The 16,081-nt window shown below is 44.8% G+C and overlaps 1 protein-coding gene across 2 annotated transcripts in view; it reads left to right on the top strand.

The window, feature by feature from the left end:
- rnf213a (ring finger protein 213a) overlaps positions 1–14,584 on the top strand; it is a 61,719-nt gene extending 47,135 nt beyond the window's left edge. For both annotated transcript variants that reach the window (XM_055898543.1, XM_055898544.1), the window contains exons 57-67: positions 57–151; positions 504–755; positions 1,185–1,317; positions 1,623–1,706; positions 1,867–2,047; positions 2,937–3,138; positions 4,275–4,352; positions 4,521–4,718; positions 5,455–5,544; positions 5,909–6,087; positions 13,016–14,584. In XM_055898543.1, coding sequence (XP_055754518.1) covers positions 57–151; positions 504–755; positions 1,185–1,317; positions 1,623–1,706; positions 1,867–2,047; positions 2,937–3,138; positions 4,275–4,352; positions 4,521–4,718; positions 5,455–5,544; positions 5,909–6,087; positions 13,016–13,169 — 1,646 coding nt within the window. In that variant the 3' untranslated portion in view covers positions 13,170–14,584. The remainder of the gene's footprint in view (positions 1–56; positions 152–503; positions 756–1,184; positions 1,318–1,622; positions 1,707–1,866; positions 2,048–2,936; positions 3,139–4,274; positions 4,353–4,520; positions 4,719–5,454; positions 5,545–5,908; positions 6,088–13,015) is intronic.
- The last annotated feature ends 1,497 nt before the right edge of the window (positions 14,585–16,081 follow it).

Here is a 16,081-nt window from a genome sequence, read left to right as displayed (position 1 = left end):
GTGATTGATATCAGACGCTGAAAGTTTCCTTCACTCTATTCTGCTTCTCTCTCCAGGGCCTGTTCCCTATGACAACCTGCTCTCCACCAAGGAGGCCCGAAACGGCTGGGAGACCACCGTCAGCAATGACATCATCACACCTCAGCTGAAGGTACCAACTAATTACATCAGTCACCATATGATTCAGTTCATCATCTCTAAAATAATAAATTACGTTAGTACCTTTTTAATACAGTCAACAATATTTGTTTTCTTTCTGTGGTCCATCTATAACTGTCGTGTTTATTAGAGCACGCAACGGAAAACATTTTAATATGTTTGCAATGGGATTTTCTTTTTTGCATTTTCTTATTGGACAAGTCTAGGTAGTCCCTCTCTTATTTAATGTGTTTTCTTCTGTTTAATGTTTAATGAACACCGCCCTGAATAACAGAATCATTATCTAAATGAGACCCTTTCTTCCCCCTCTGTCTCTCTATCCCCTCCTCCCATCTCGTCTCCAGCACCTGGACAGGCGGCTGAAGGAAGTGAACGCCTTCGTCCGGGCCGACTTACGGGTCTCCTCCAACCCTGTGATGAGGCTGGTGTTCGGGGACCCGCGCCTCTTCCTGGCCTCTCTGCCCCGGGAGTCTCTGATCCACAGTTCGGCTGTGTGGAGCTGCAGGGAGCGGGTGTCTCTACTCAGCCTCACCCACATCGTGGAGCAGCACAACGGCAGGGACACTCTGCCCATGCTCTGGCGGTTCCTGCAGAGGGTAAGAGCTGAGGCACCGCTGAACGAAACCTTGGTCTTATTCATTAGTGCACAGCGTAGCAAAATGTTTTGCAATGGAACCTGTCTTATTGGACAGGTTCTTGTAGTCTCCTTGTTCCGGTAATCATGGTCACATCCACATTAATGTAGAAGTGTTTAGAAACATATTTTATTCTTATTTACAATAAAAGTGACTCCAAAATGACACACTACATTATTACCATTAGTTTCTATTGGGCACAGAATAATCTGAAACACAACCAAAACATTCATTATAATGTTAATAATAAACATGTTTACAGTCTCATTGACAGTCACAATGTTGGTCAGACCTTCGTTCTGTGCAGTGTGATTAGCAGTTTGTTTGGTTTACCGTACCCTGTGATTGGTTGCCGTAACATCACACCCCCTGTGATTGGTCTGGTGACAGGAGGCAGAGCTGCGGTTGGTGAAGTTCCTTCCTGACATCCTGGCACTGCAGAGAGATCTGGTGAAGAGGTTCCAGAACGTGACTGACCTCACCTGCCGTACCATCGCTGACTTCCTTCACAGCCAGAAAGCAGGTACTAGTTTAAACCATACTTCTGGGTTAGTCACAGTACTGTACGTCCAACTGAAAACTATCAGTGGTATTGTTTGTTTTATTGGCATGGTACAGCGAGCAGATATATCATTAGTTTCACTCTACTGAGGCCAGCCGAGCTAAGCTGTAGTGTAGTGGCCTGGTTATGCCTCCACCATACAGGCTGGAAAGTCAAACAGAGGAGTCGGCTCAGTACAGTTCAGGCCAGAACACTAGTGTCAAAAGGGTATTCCAGTTGTTTTACAATATAGGCTTCCATGAGGATTATTATGTTTGTTGTCACAGCCTCCCTCACAGCCTGGTACGAGGAACGGGTCAAAATCTTCCTGACAACATGGAATCAGCTCCGGGTCTCCCTGGCAACCAACGGTATGAGCACAGATAATCGTAGCACAACTCTAGGTCTCTATTATTAAAGGAATAATATAAATATATACAATATTTTAAAATATGCTCTTTGGAGGGGCATTCATGCATGATTTCTTAATCTGCTATTTTGTGATTATAATCTGTGTTTTGGCTGCTCCAGGTGAGATTAAAATCCCTGGCGAGTTCTGCCGGGAGGACCTGGACCTGACCAGTGACTTCCTGGTTCTGTTGCCACGGCGACAGGGTCCCGGCCTGTGTTCCACGGCGCTGGTCAGCTACCTCATCGCCCTGCACAACGAACTGGTCTACTGCGTGGACAAGCACACTGGAGAGGAGACCAGGTGAGGGTGCTGTTGTCCTATTTACTTTACACTCATCTGGGGCCGTATGTAACCCAGCATCTCAGAGTAGGAGTGCTGATTCAGGATCACAATAAGATCACGTGGATGGGGGGGACCTGATCCGGGACCAGCGCTCCTACTCTGATACATATGGACCCTGGTCTCATTAGGCTTGATTGAAAAAATGCTGTTTGCATGGTTGGTCTGAGATGTACAGACAGAAAGGGAAGGGGAAGGGGATACCTAGTCAGTTGTACAACTGAAACGTGTCTTCCGCATTTAACCCAGAGAGGTGGTCCACGTCATCGGCTCCCAGGGAGCAGTTGTTGTTGGGGGTTAACTGCCTTGCTCAAGGGCAGAACGGCAGATTTTTCCACCTTGGAAACATCGGCGCTCGAGATTCAAACCAGCGACATTGTGGTTATTGGTCCAACATTCTTAACCGCTAGGACAGTGGTTCCCAACCTTTTTCAATTACTATACCACCAAATGTAATTTTACTCTGCCCAGAGTACTCCTAAAGTACCCACTTGTGCATTTTAAAATGTAGGACTATGGTCTCATGAGTCTTCTTTAGTCCCCCCTCTGATGGTCCCAGTACCCCTTGTTGGGAACCCTTGAACCCCTGCTGAACTTATAGAAAGCAGAAGCAGACATGGTTGATCTCACCCGCTTACACACATTCTTACACACACAATATGGTCATTTAGCAGACCCTGTTATCCAAAGGAACTTCCAGAACTGTCAACATTGACACATACAGTATATCAGTATATGTGACCATGCAGGGCTCAAACCCACAACCCTGGTGTAATGTCAGCACCATGATGTCTACCCCACCGAGCCGTTGGAACCACATTAGTTCACTCTTCCCCTTTCTCTCCCCCAGCTACACGGTGAGTCCGGCGGACCTGAGCGACCTGCACGTGATCCGCTACGAGCCGGAGAGGGATCTGCTGCCCTTGGTTCTGTCCAACTGCCAGTACAGTGTGGAGCGTGGCCAGGAGGCCCTGCACGAGTACGACCTGCCCAAGATCCAGCAGCAGATCCTGGCCCGCTTCCTGCAGGGAAAGCCACTCATCACCCTCAACGTGAGTCTGTATGTCTGTCTGTCAGCAGTCGGTAAGTCAAATGTACAGTTCTCGGCATTGACAAAGTTACTAAATGCCTGTGCTGCAGCAAGGTCAATCAATCAAATGTATTTATAAAGCCCTTTTTACATCAGCCGATGTCACAAAGTGCTGTACAGAAACGCAGCCTAAAACCCCAAACAGCAAGCAATGCAGGTGTAGAAGCACGGTGGCTAGGAAGAACTCCATAGAAAGTCCAGAACCTAAGAAGAAACCTAGAGAGGAACCAGGCTATGAGGGGTGGCCAGTCCTCTTCTGGCTGTGCCGGGTGGAGATTATAACAGAACATGGCCAAGATGTTCAAATGTTCATAGATGACCAGCAGGGTCAGATAATAATAGTCACAGTGGTTGTAGAGGGTGCAACAGGACAGCACCTCCGGAGTAAATGTCAGTTTTCATAGCCGATCATTCAGAGTTAGAGACAACAGGTGCAGTAGAGAGAGTCCAAAACAGCAGGTCCGGGATAAGGTAGCACGTCCAGTGAACATGTCAGGGTTCCATAACCGCAGGCAGAACAGTTGAAACTGGAGCAGCAGCATGACCAGGTGGACTGGGGACAGCAAGGAGTCATCAGGCCAGGTAGTCCTGAGGCATGGTCCTAGGGCTCAGGTCCTCCTCCGAGAGAGAATTAGAGGGACTTAAATTCACACAAGGTACATTGTTTAATGTGACAAACTCTCTCGTAGGGTAACGCCAAATTCATTAGCAATCGTCTAACAATAACAAATGTAATGAAATACATTTTTGAAATATGCTCTTAAATGGTGCAACTACATCCACGTATAAACATATTTTTTACTGAAGTTAGTGTGCGGTAGAGGTTCGACCAGAACTGTATAGATTTCTCTTTTTACAGAAACACTTATGTCACAAGCTGCGTTTTCACATTCTGATTTTTTTTTCACTGATAGTTTTTTTGACCAGTCATATCAGCTCTAAAAAAGATCTGATGTGATTGGTCAACAGACCAATTAGAGTAAAAAAGATCAGAATGTGTCTGCCTGTGTAAACGCAGCCAAAGTGAGATAAAGACAAGAGTTACTATATGACCGTGTATTACACGGGTTTTGATGTGTTGCTTACCGCCTCATACAGGGAATCCCAACCCTGGTGAACAGACATGACCGCAATTATGAAAATATCCTCAAGGACGTGAAAGGAAAGGTTCAACAGGTAAGTCACAATAACTCTGGTGACATGTTGTCACATGGTATGATATGAACGGGGAAATCCGGTATTGGTTCACTACATCCAATGTTGGAACACAACCCTGGCATGAGGTTGAGTTTATCCTGTTCTACGCCTGGTCCACGTCTCTGTCATTTCCCTTTGTGTCCCTAGGAGCCCCTGCCCATCCTGACCCTGTCGGCGCTGGCCGGGGAGCTGCAGTCGTACAGCGAGGTGTGTGAGGCGCTCTCCACCGTGGAGGTGGCTCTGGGCTTCCTGGCCATGACGGGAGGCGAGCCCCAGCTGCAGCTAGAGCGCTACCTGGAGGAGGTTCTGCAGATGGGAGACCAGACTGGCCCACACATCCTCAAGGTCAGCCCCCTTCCTCCGTCCTCCGTCTGAAGCAGTGACATACCTCGGTGTCCTACACTCTGTTTCTTCCTCTGGTTTAGCAGCTAGCTGAGAGCCTAAAGCCTGATTGTTTCACTGCTCTCTCCATCTAGCTGGCTCCTCATTGGCTTCCTTACAGGAACCAGTAAACAGATGGATACCCTTAAGAGAAACGTAGTGACTTAATGTTCTGTCTTGTTGTCGTCAGCTTTTTGGGGTATATAGCTAGCATATTATCAATTAGTATCTAGCCTAATTTGGTATTAATTGTAGCCGAAAGTGAATACAACACATCCTTTGGTAAGGTGAGCTCTTTCAAGAAAGAACCCATTAGCAGGGATTTCATGTTTTCTGACCATGTGATTAGAGGTTATATTAAACTAAGGGATAGTTCACCCAAATGACAAAAGTACATGTTGGTTTCCTGACCCTGTAAGCAGTCTATTGACAAGGTAAGACAGCATTGCATTATTTGGTTTTGTTTACCTGGCCACTGTTTCAAATGCTAACCTTTTTAGCACAAATCCAGTGCAATGTTGCCCTGAGCAGGTGTAGTCTGAAACACTGTGTTGTCCTCATGCAGGCCCTGAGCAGGTGTAGTCTGAAACACTGTGTTGTCCTCATGCAGGCCCTGAGCAGGTGTAGTCTGAAACACTGTGTTGTCCTCATGCAGGCCCTGAGCAGGTGTAGTCTGAAACACTGTGTTGTCCTCATGCAGGCCCTGAGCAGGTGTAGTCTGAAACACTGTGTGGCCCTGTGGCAGCTCCTCACCTCCCTCAAGTCTGAGAACATGCTGCGCCTCAAGAGGGTAAGACGACGAGACAACACATATTCACCCAGACAAGTCTTCACATGATTTTGTTAGGGTCATGTTTTTTTACACTGGTTATGAAGTTGTTTGTCTGGATTGCTGTTTGTGTGGGTGAGATGTACTTGTATTACTTACAACATAAGTTGTAACATTGTGACACTAACTTACAAAATTCAGTTACACTAACCTTAGTTACACTAACTCATAAAATTCAGTTACACTAACCCTACAAAATTCAATAAAACTAACCTAATCTGATAAATAGCAAATGATCATAATGTCATGTTACACCCTAGTGTATATCTATTAGAAGTTTCACTAAACCCCCCCTCTCCATTCCTCCTTCCCTCTCCATCCTCAGGACCCGTTTGTGGGGGTGTCAGAGGAATACAGGAATCCCCTGGGAGATGAAGAGCGGAGGCTACTCACTACGTTCTTCACCAAGAGCAGCGCTGATTCGCTCCTGCTGGAGATGCACGAGTTTCTGCTGCTGGTCCTGAAGAGCCCCCGTGCCCCCGACACATACAGGCCTGACTGGGGGTAAGCCAAGGGGATAACAGCTAGCTGGCCTGGTGTAGTCTCTCTTGACACTCTTAGCGGTTACATTTTTGATATTGTAGTATTGTTTACATCACATGAACATCATGTACAGTACCAGTCAAAAGTTTGGACACACCTACTCATTCAATTTTTTTTATTTTTTTTCTTCCTACATGTACATCACAACTATGAAATAACACATATGGAATCATGTAGCAACCAACAATGTGTGAATATGAAAATATTTTTTTTGATTCATAAAAGTAGCCACCCTTTGCCTTGATGACCGTTTTGCACACTCTTGGCGTTCTCTCAACCAGCTTCACCTGGAATGCTTTTCCAACAGTCTTAAAGGAGTTCCCACATATGGTGAGCACTTGTTGGCTGCTTTTCCTTCATCCTGCTGTCCTACTCATCCCAAACCATCTCAATTGGGTTGAGGTTAGGTGATTGTTGAGACCAGGTCATCTGATGCAGCACTCCATCACTCTCCTTCTTGATCAAACAGCCCTTACACAGCCTGGAGGTGTGTCTGGTCATTGTTCTGTTGAAAAACAAATGATAGTCCCACTAAGCGCAAACCAGATGGGATGGCCTATTGCTGCAGAATGCTGCGGTAGCCATGCTGGTTAAATGTGCCTTGACTGTGTAAATCACAGACCGTGTCACCAGCCAAGCACCATCACATCTCCTCCTCCAGGCTTCCCGGTGGGGACCACACATGCAGCGATCATCCTTTCACCTACTCTGCGTCTCACAACGACACGGCGGTTGGAACCAAAAATCTCAAATTTGGACTCATCAGACCAAAGGACAGATTTCCACCGGTCTAATGTCCATTGCTTGTGTTTCTTGGCCCAAGCAAGTATCTTCTTCTTATTGGTATCCTTTAGTAGTGGTTTCTTTGCGGCAATTTGACCACGAAGGCCTGATTCACGCAGTCTCCTCTGAACAGTTGATTTTGAGCTGTCTGTTACTTGAACTCTGAAGCATTTATTTGGGCTGCATTCTGAGGTGCAGTTAACTGTAATGAACTTTTCCTCTGCAGCAGAAGTAACTCTGGGTCTTCCTTGAGAGACGGTTTCATCAAAGCTTGAAGGTTTTTTGCGACTCCTCTTGAAGAAATTTTCCAGATTGATGTCTTAGTAATAACAAGCAGTGTTATAATAACACCAGTAATAACACCAGTGACTAGATCAATAAAAAAGTGGTCAGATGAAACAGATGCTGTTTTGTTAGCACAGACTGGAATATGATCCAGGATTCCTCCAATGGAATTGATGAGTACACCACATCAGTCATTGGCTTCATCAATCGATGACGTCGTCCCCACAGTGACCGTACGTACGTACCAGAAGCCATGGATTACAGGCAACATCCGCACTGAGCTAAAGGCTAGAGCTGCCGCTTTCAATGAGCGGGACTCTAACCCGGACGCTTATAAGAAATCCCGCTATGCCCTCCGACAAAACCATCAAACAAGCAAAGCGTCAATACAGGACTAAGATCGAATTGCACTACACTGGTTATGATGCCCGTCAGATGTGGCAGGGCTTGCAAACCATTACAGACTACAAAGGGAAGCCCAGCCGAGAGCTGCCCAGTGACATGAGCCTACCAGACGAGCTAAACTTCTTCTATACTCTCTTCGATGCAAATAACACTGAAAGATGCATGAGAGCACCAGCTGTTCCAGAAGACTGTGTGATCACGATCTCCGCAGCCGATGTGAGTAAGACCTTTTAAACAGGTCAACATTCACAAGGCCGCAGGGCCAGACGGATTACCAGGACGTGTACTGCGAGCATGCGCTGGCAAGTGTCTTCACTGACATTTTCACCCTCCCCCTGTCTGATTCTGTAATACCAACATGTTTTAAGCAGACCACCATAGTGCCTGTGCCCAAGAACACTAAAGTAACCTGCCTAAATGACTACCAACACGTAGCACTCATGTCTGTAGCCATGAAGTGCTTTGAAAGGCTGGTCATGGCTCACATCAACACCATTACCCCAGAAACCCTAGACCCACTACAATTTGCATACCGCCCAAACAGATCCACAGATGATGCAATCTCTTTTGCACTCCACACTGCCCTTTCGCACCTGGACAAAAGAAACACCTATGTGAGAATGGTATTCATTGACCACAGCTCAGCGTTCAACACCATAGTGCCCTTAAAGCTCATCAATAAGCTATGGACCTTGGGACTGAAAACCTCCCTTTGCAACTGGATCGTGGACTACCTGACGGACCGCCCCCAGGTGGTAAGGGTAGGTAATAACACATCCGCCGTGCTGATCCTCAACACGGGCCCCTCAGGGCCAAGTTCCTTGGTGTCCACATCACCAGCAAACTAACAACATGGTCCAAGCACACCAAGACAGTTGTGAAGAGGGCATAAAAAAAACTATTCCCCCTCAGGAGACTGAAAAGATTTGGCATGGGTCCTCAGATCCTCAAAAGGTTCAACAACTGCACTATCGAGAGCATCCTGACTGGTTGCATCACTGCCTGGTATGGCAACTGCTCTGCCTCTGACCGCAAGACACTACAGAGGGTAGTGTGAACGGCCCAGTACATCACTGGGGCCAAGCTTCCTGCCACCCAGGACCTCTATACCAGGCGGTGTCAGAGGAAGGCCCTAAAAATTGTCAAAGACGCCAGCCTCCCTAGTCATAGACTGTTCTCTCTGCTACCGCACAGCAAGCAGTACCAGAGCGCCAAATCTAAGTCCAAGAGGCTTCTAAACAGCTTCTACCCCCAAGACATGAGACTCCTGAACATCTAATGAAATGGCTACCCAGACTATCTGCATTGCCCCCCGCCCCCTCTTTTACACCGCTGCTACTCTGTGTTGTTGTCATGTATGCATAGTCACTTTAATAACTCTACCTACATGTACATATTACCTCAACTAACCGGTGCCCCCGCACATTGACTTTGTACCGGTATCCCCTTGTGTGTGTGTGTGTGTATATATACAGTATATCACAAAAGTGAGTACACCCCTCACATTTTTGTAAATATTTGAGTATATCTTTTCATGTGACAACGCTGAAGAAATGACACTTTGCTACAATGTAAAGTAGTGAGTGTACAGCTTGTATAACAGTGTAAATTTGCTGTCCCCTCAAAATAACTCAACACACAGCCATTAATGTCTAAACCGCTGGCAACAAAAGTGAGTACACCCCTAAGTGAAAATGTCCAAATTGGGCCCAATTAGCCATTTCCCCTCCCCGGTGTCATGTGACTTGTTAGTGTTACAAGGTCTCAGGTGTGAATGGGGAGCAGGTGTGTTCAATTTGGTGTCATCGCTCTCACACTCCCTCATACTGACTGGTCACTGGAAGTTCAACATGGCACCTCATGGCAAAGAACTCTCTGAGGATCTGAAAAAAAGAATTGTTGCTCTACATAAAGATGGCCTGGGCTATAAGAAGATTGCCAAGACCCTGAAACTGAGCTGCAGCACGGTGGCCAAGACCATACAGCGGTTTAACTGGACAGGTTCCACTCAGAACAGGCCTCGCCATGGTCGACCAAAGAAGTTGAGTGCACGTGCTCAGCGTCATATTCAGTGGTTGTCTTTGGGAAATAGACGTATGAGTGCTGCCAGCATTGCTGCAGAGGTTGAAGGGGTGGGGGGTCAGCCTGTCAGTGCTCAGACCATACGCCGTACACTGCATCAAATTGGTCTGCATGGCTGTCGTCCCAGAAGGAAGCCTCTTCTAAAGATGATGCACAAGAAAGCCCGCAAACAGTTTGCTGAAGACAAGCAGACTAAGGACATGGATTACTGGAACCATGTCCTGTGGTCTGATGAGACCAAGATAAACTTATTTGGTTCAGATGGTGTCAAGCGTGTGTGGCGGCAACCATGTGAGGAGTACAAAGACAAGTGTGTCTTGCCTACAGTCAAGCATGGTGGTGGGAGTGTCATGGTCTGGGGCTGCATGAGTGCTGCCGGCACTGGGGAGCTACAGTTCATTGAGGGAACCATGAATGCCAACATGTACTGTGACATACTGAAGCAGAGCATGATCCCCTCCCTTCGGAGACTGGGCCGCAGGGCAGTATTCCAACATGATAATGACCCCAAACACACCTCCAAGACGACCACTGCCTTGCTAAAGAAGCTGAGGGTAAAGGTGATGGACTGGCCAAGCATGTCTCCAGACCTAAACCCTATTGAGCATCTGTGGGGCATCCTCAAACGGAAGGTGGAGGAGTGCAAGGTCTCTAACATCGACCAGCTCCGTGATGTTGTCATGGAGGAGTGGAAGAGGTCTCCAGTGGCAACCTGTGAAGCTCTGGTGAACTCCATGCCCAAAAGGGTTAAGGCAGTGCTGGAAAATGATGGTGGCCACACAAAATATTGACACTTGGACATTTTCACTTAGGGGTGTACTCACTTTTGTTGCCAGCGGTTTAGACATTAATGGCTGTGTGTTGAGTTATTTTGAGGGGACAGCAAATTTACACTGTTATACAAGCTGTACACACTACTTTACATTGTAGCAAAGTGTCATTTCTTCAGTGTTGTCACATGAAAAGATATACTCAAATATTTACAAAAATGTGAGGGGTGTACTCACTTTTGTGATATACTGTATATACACTGCTCAAGAAAATAAAGGGAACACTAAAATAACACATCCTAGATCTGAATGAATGAAATATTCTTATGAAATACATTTTTCTTTACATAGTTGAATGTGCTGACAACAAAATCACACAGAAATGATCAATGGAAATCAAATTTATCAACTCATGGAGGTCTGGATTTGGAGTCACACTCAAAATTAAACTGGAAAACCACACTACAGGCTGATCCAACTTTGATGTAATGTCCTTAAAACAAGTCAAAATGAGGCTCAGCAGTGTGTGTGGCCTCCACGTGCCTGTATGACCTCCCTACAACGCCTGGGCATGCTCCTGATGAGGTGGCGGATGGTCTCCTGAGGCATCTCCTCCCAGACCTGGACTAAAGCATCCGCCAACTCCTGGACAGTCTGTGGTGCAACGTGGCGTTGGTGGATGGAGCGAGACATGATGTACCAGATGTGCTCAATTGGATTCAGGTCTGGGGAACGGGCGGGCCCGTCCATAGCATCAATGCCTTCCTCTTGCAGGAACTGCTGACACACTCCAGCCACATGAGGTCTAGCATTGGCTTGCATTAGGAGGAACCCAGGGCCAACCGCACCAGCATATGGTCTCACAAGGGGTCTGAGGATCTCATCTCGGTACCTAATGGCAGTCAGGCTACCTCTGGCGAGCACATGGAGGGCTGTGCGGCCCCCCAAAGAAATGCCACCCCACACCATGACTGACCCACCACCAAACCGGTCATGCTGGAGGATGTTGCAGGCAGCAGAATGTTCTCCACGGCGTCTCCAGACTCTGTCACGTCTGTCACATGTGATCAGTGTGAACCTGCTTTCATCTGTGAAGAGCACAGGGCGCCAGTGGCGAATTTGCCAATCTTGGTGTTCTCTGGCAAATGCCAAACGTCCTGCACGGTGTTGGGCTGTAAGCACAACCCCCACCTGTGGACGTCGGGCCCTCATACCACCCTCATGGAGTCTGTTTCTGACCGTTTGAGCAGACACATGCACTGACCAGCCTTTCTGCTGGAGGTCATTTTGCAGGGCTCTGGCAGTGCTCCCCCTTTCACAAAGGCAGAGGTAGCGGTCCTGCTGCTGGGTTGTTGCCCTCCTATGGCCTCCTCCACGTCTCCTGATGTACTGGCCTGTCTCCTGGTAGCGCCTCCATGCTCTGGACACTACGCTGACAGACACAGCAAACCTTCTTGCCACAGCTCGCATTGATGTGCCATCCTGGATGAGCTGCACTACCTGAGCCACTTGTGTGGGTTGTAGACTCCGTCTCATGCTACCACTAGAGTGAAAGCACTGCCAGCATTCAAAAGTGACCAAAACATCAGCCAGGAAGCATAGGAACTGAGAAGTGGTCTGTGGTCACCACCTGCAGAACCACTCCTTTGTTGGGGGTGTCTTGCTAATTGCCTATAATTTCCACCTGTTGTCTATTCCATTTGCACAACAGCATGTGAAATTTATTGTCAATCAGTGTTGCTTCCTAAGTGGACAGTTTGATTTCACAGAAGTGTGATTGACTTGGAGTTACATTGTGTTGTTTAAGTGTTCCCTTTATTTTTTTGAGCAGTGTGTATATATATATATATATGTCTCGCTTTTGTTATTTTACAGCTGCTCTTTAATTACTTCTATTTCTTATTCTTATCCATATTTTTTTTTAACTGCGTTGTTGGTTAGGGGCTCGTAAGTAAGCATTCCACTGTAAGGTCCACACCTGTTGTATTCGGCGCATGTGACTAATAAACATGTGATTTGAATGATATTTCTTGTTGCTTATTTGAACTGTTCTTCTTTTACCAAATAAGGCTATCTACTGTATACCACCCCTACCTTATCACAACTGATTGGCTCAAACGCATTAAGAAGGAAAGAAATTACACAAATGATATTTTAACAAGGCACACCTGTTATTTGAAATTAATTACAGGTGACTACCTCATGAGGCTGGTTGCGAGAATGCGAAGAGTGTGCAAAGCTGTCATCAAGGCAAAGGGTGGCTGCTAGAAAATATATTTTCATTACTTTAACACTTTTTTTTGGTTACTATATGATTCCATATGTGTTATTTCATAGATTTGATGTCTTCACTATTATTATACAATGTAGAAAATAGTCAAAATAAAGAAAAACCCTTGAAATGAGTAGGTGTGCTAACACTTTTGACTGGTAGTGTATATGTTTCATAAGGGCCACAAACATCTCCGTGTGAGGCATGTTTGATGAAAGTAAAAATCACAAAAACATACACACACAAGAAAGTTGAACAGGTGTCCATTATCCTCTCCTCCATTGTCCTGCAGCCTGAAAGACACCCTGGTGTCCTACATGGAGCGGAAAGACCTTGACGTTCCCCATGACGTGGACGAGTTGTTCCCCGGAGAGATCAACCTGGCTCAGTACATAGAAGCCTGGAAGTTCACCGTGGCCTTCAAACAGGAGCGCTGCCAGAGATAGCTCAACCACCTCCTCACTGATTTTACTCTGCCTTTGGCTATGTCCCACATGGATCCCTATTCCCTACATAGTGCACTGCTTTTTTCTCCCTGAAGAGTCAAACATCATTTTCATACTTTTATTGGTTTTTAGACAGGACAGTATGAAGTCAGGGGGACAGACTATGTTGGAGGAATGACAAGTCGGAAGGGAGCATAGCCAAAGCTCCAACCCCCAGACTCCGCCAATGTAGTGCACTACTTTTGACCGACCAGGTTGGGGTGCCATTTCAGATGCAGACTTTGTACAGACTTTATAGTACCAGTATACTGTATGTAAGGGCCACAGATATGTTTACAATCACGTTTAAGAATAGACTTATATGATATAGATGCATTTGTTTTACACAGTGGAACATGCAATGAGTGCCTTTTGGGAAATGCACTTGTAAATTAAGTTTCAAAGTGCCAGCAGGCAGGTTCTACTCATGTACAATACCTATAAACTGTATAATTCTGGTATCTAAAAGGTCAAATGTGATTTGTACAATGACTGAAGGGGAGGAAATTACGAAAGCTGTAGTTAGCAAATATTTGTCCATTTGTTTTATTAGTTGATAAATATGCAAATCCAGTGGAGGCAGCTGAGAGGAGGATGGCTCATAATGGCAGGAACGGAGCGAATGGGATGGCAGCAGACACATGGAAACCACCTGTTTATGTATTTGATACCATTCCACCTATTCCTCTCCAGCCATTACCACAAGCCCGTCCTCCCCATTTCAGGTGCCACCAACCTCCTGTAATGCATAAAATGTTTGATTGCTGATGGTCTTGTGTGCATTTTTCCAATGTGAATTTCTCTGTCACGTAGTGGAGGGAAAGACTGAATTCTATATCGCTAGACATTTGGTCTTCGACTCAGGGATGCAACCAGGTGAGATGTTGGACTATAAATCTGGTGTCTGACATTTTTATCTTAACCAAACAGCAATCAAGAAAATAATCAAGATTTATCATAGGTGATGTTATCTAATGGGGGAAATGAGTTGGCACATTTCTGAAGCTACCTTGTTATTAATATCTACGGTGTCCCCAATGGAAAAGTAGGTTTTAAAATTCACTTTGGCCGTTTAGGGCCACCGTAGATATCTATTTACATGGCTTTGCCTCAAGTGGTATGTTTTGTTCTTTCATAACGGACTCATCCTCAATCATCTACTCAAAAATGGCATGACAGTTTCCACTTTCAGAATCACTGCCTTGCAGAATAAACCATGCCCATTGTATTTTGCAGTTTAAGTTCCTCTTGTTGAACTTAAAGTTGGACCAAATGTTGTTTCTGTGTTCCATTTTATTGCTGAAGAGCGTGACATGCAGTGATTATTACGTGAAAACAAAATAAATTGTTTGCCTCTCAGCAAATTTTTCTTTGTTGGCAATTTCCTGTTCTTTCTTGCACCACTAAAGACTGTTAAAAATGACAGTCATTCGATCAAAGAACAGTGTTAGGTTCAGGACTGTGGGTGTAGCAAATTGCATTTAAAGTGACTGTCCCATTTTTGAGAGTTATAATCAAATGTATCTTTTTGTGATGTGTAACACATACGTGAAAAGAAGATATTACAAGCATCATTCTTTTTTTACTGACCAGGTGGTCTCCATCAGCCCAAAGTCAAAATGCAGGCAACAAACTGTTCTATTTCTATATTTAGCACACGAAGCAGTCACACATTTGGACAAATTTAAATGATATTTATTAGATTATAATAGTTGAAGTAAAATCTAAAATCAAAGTTTATTTGTTATATATGCACAGGATACATGTGTACACAGTACAATGAAATGCTTAATGGTTTACCTCAACATTGCAACAGAAGTAAAATAAGTAGAATATAATGGAAAAGGAAGAAATGGCAAACACAAAAAAGTACTAAATCCATAAGCCTCATTATGAACACGAGAAGGCAGTTTACCTCTGATTATATGAACATTATATCAGTGTTATTCAAACTTGTTTAGTAGGGACCCCACTTTAAAAAATCTGTAAACGTTCAATTTTACATCAACCAATATTACATTCATTCCATTTAATTTATTATAAAAATTAAGAGAACCAATAAATATTAGAACTGTTACGATTAACTCCCCCCCCCCCCCACATTTTTTTTTTAAAATAACACAAAATAAACTGTCTTTAATCAACTAACTAAACTGACAAACAGTCCTGTCAGGTCTGGCAATGTTGGGCAATGTTGGTTTAGAAACTGTGCTGCTACTGTACTAGAATTGGGATTGTTTGCTTAAATGTTTTGTCCTGAGAACTATAACAAAAAGAGTAAACGGAATGGAAGTCATTTTCCGATTAAAGTCATTGTGGGAAATTAAGGTGTTGGAACTCTGCATTCAGCTATGGCATGCTAACTAAACATTCTCATTTGGCTAGCTACTGATTTCAAAAGTTAACTGTAACTAAAACATCTTGCAGTACTGTGAGTAGGCTATTTTGAGATTGGTTATGCAAGATGTTATTTTTCAAATGATATTCATATTGTCCCATACAATAATCTATATTCTTGTTTTTTATTGTATTTGTAGGTGGGGACCCCACTGCATTTCCCCCGCAACCTTGACTCCACTAGGCGTTGCGACTTTTACTTTGAATACCACCAAATTAGATGAAACATTATGGGCAGGGTTTCACAAGGCCACATTAAAACAATATCCAGTTCTAAAATGGCATAACAAAAATGCACATTCCTGCCAGAGAACCTGAGATGGTTAAACTGCTCCTTTATCTCACAATTGAGTTTAGCATGACATGTCAAATGTTAATAAAATGACAAACATTAATTTCGTATTACTAAAGCACTTCTATTTACTTATTGTAGCATCATCTCAGGTCACAGCTTCAGTGCCTGTTGGGCTTTGAGA

The sequence above is a fragment of the Salvelinus fontinalis genome, chromosome 34 (genome assembly GCF_029448725.1).
Source record: "Salvelinus fontinalis isolate EN_2023a chromosome 34, ASM2944872v1, whole genome shotgun sequence".
Classification (NCBI taxonomy): domain Eukaryota; kingdom Metazoa; phylum Chordata; class Actinopteri; order Salmoniformes; family Salmonidae; genus Salvelinus; species Salvelinus fontinalis.
This window is presented reverse-complemented; position numbering and strand designations above follow the sequence as displayed.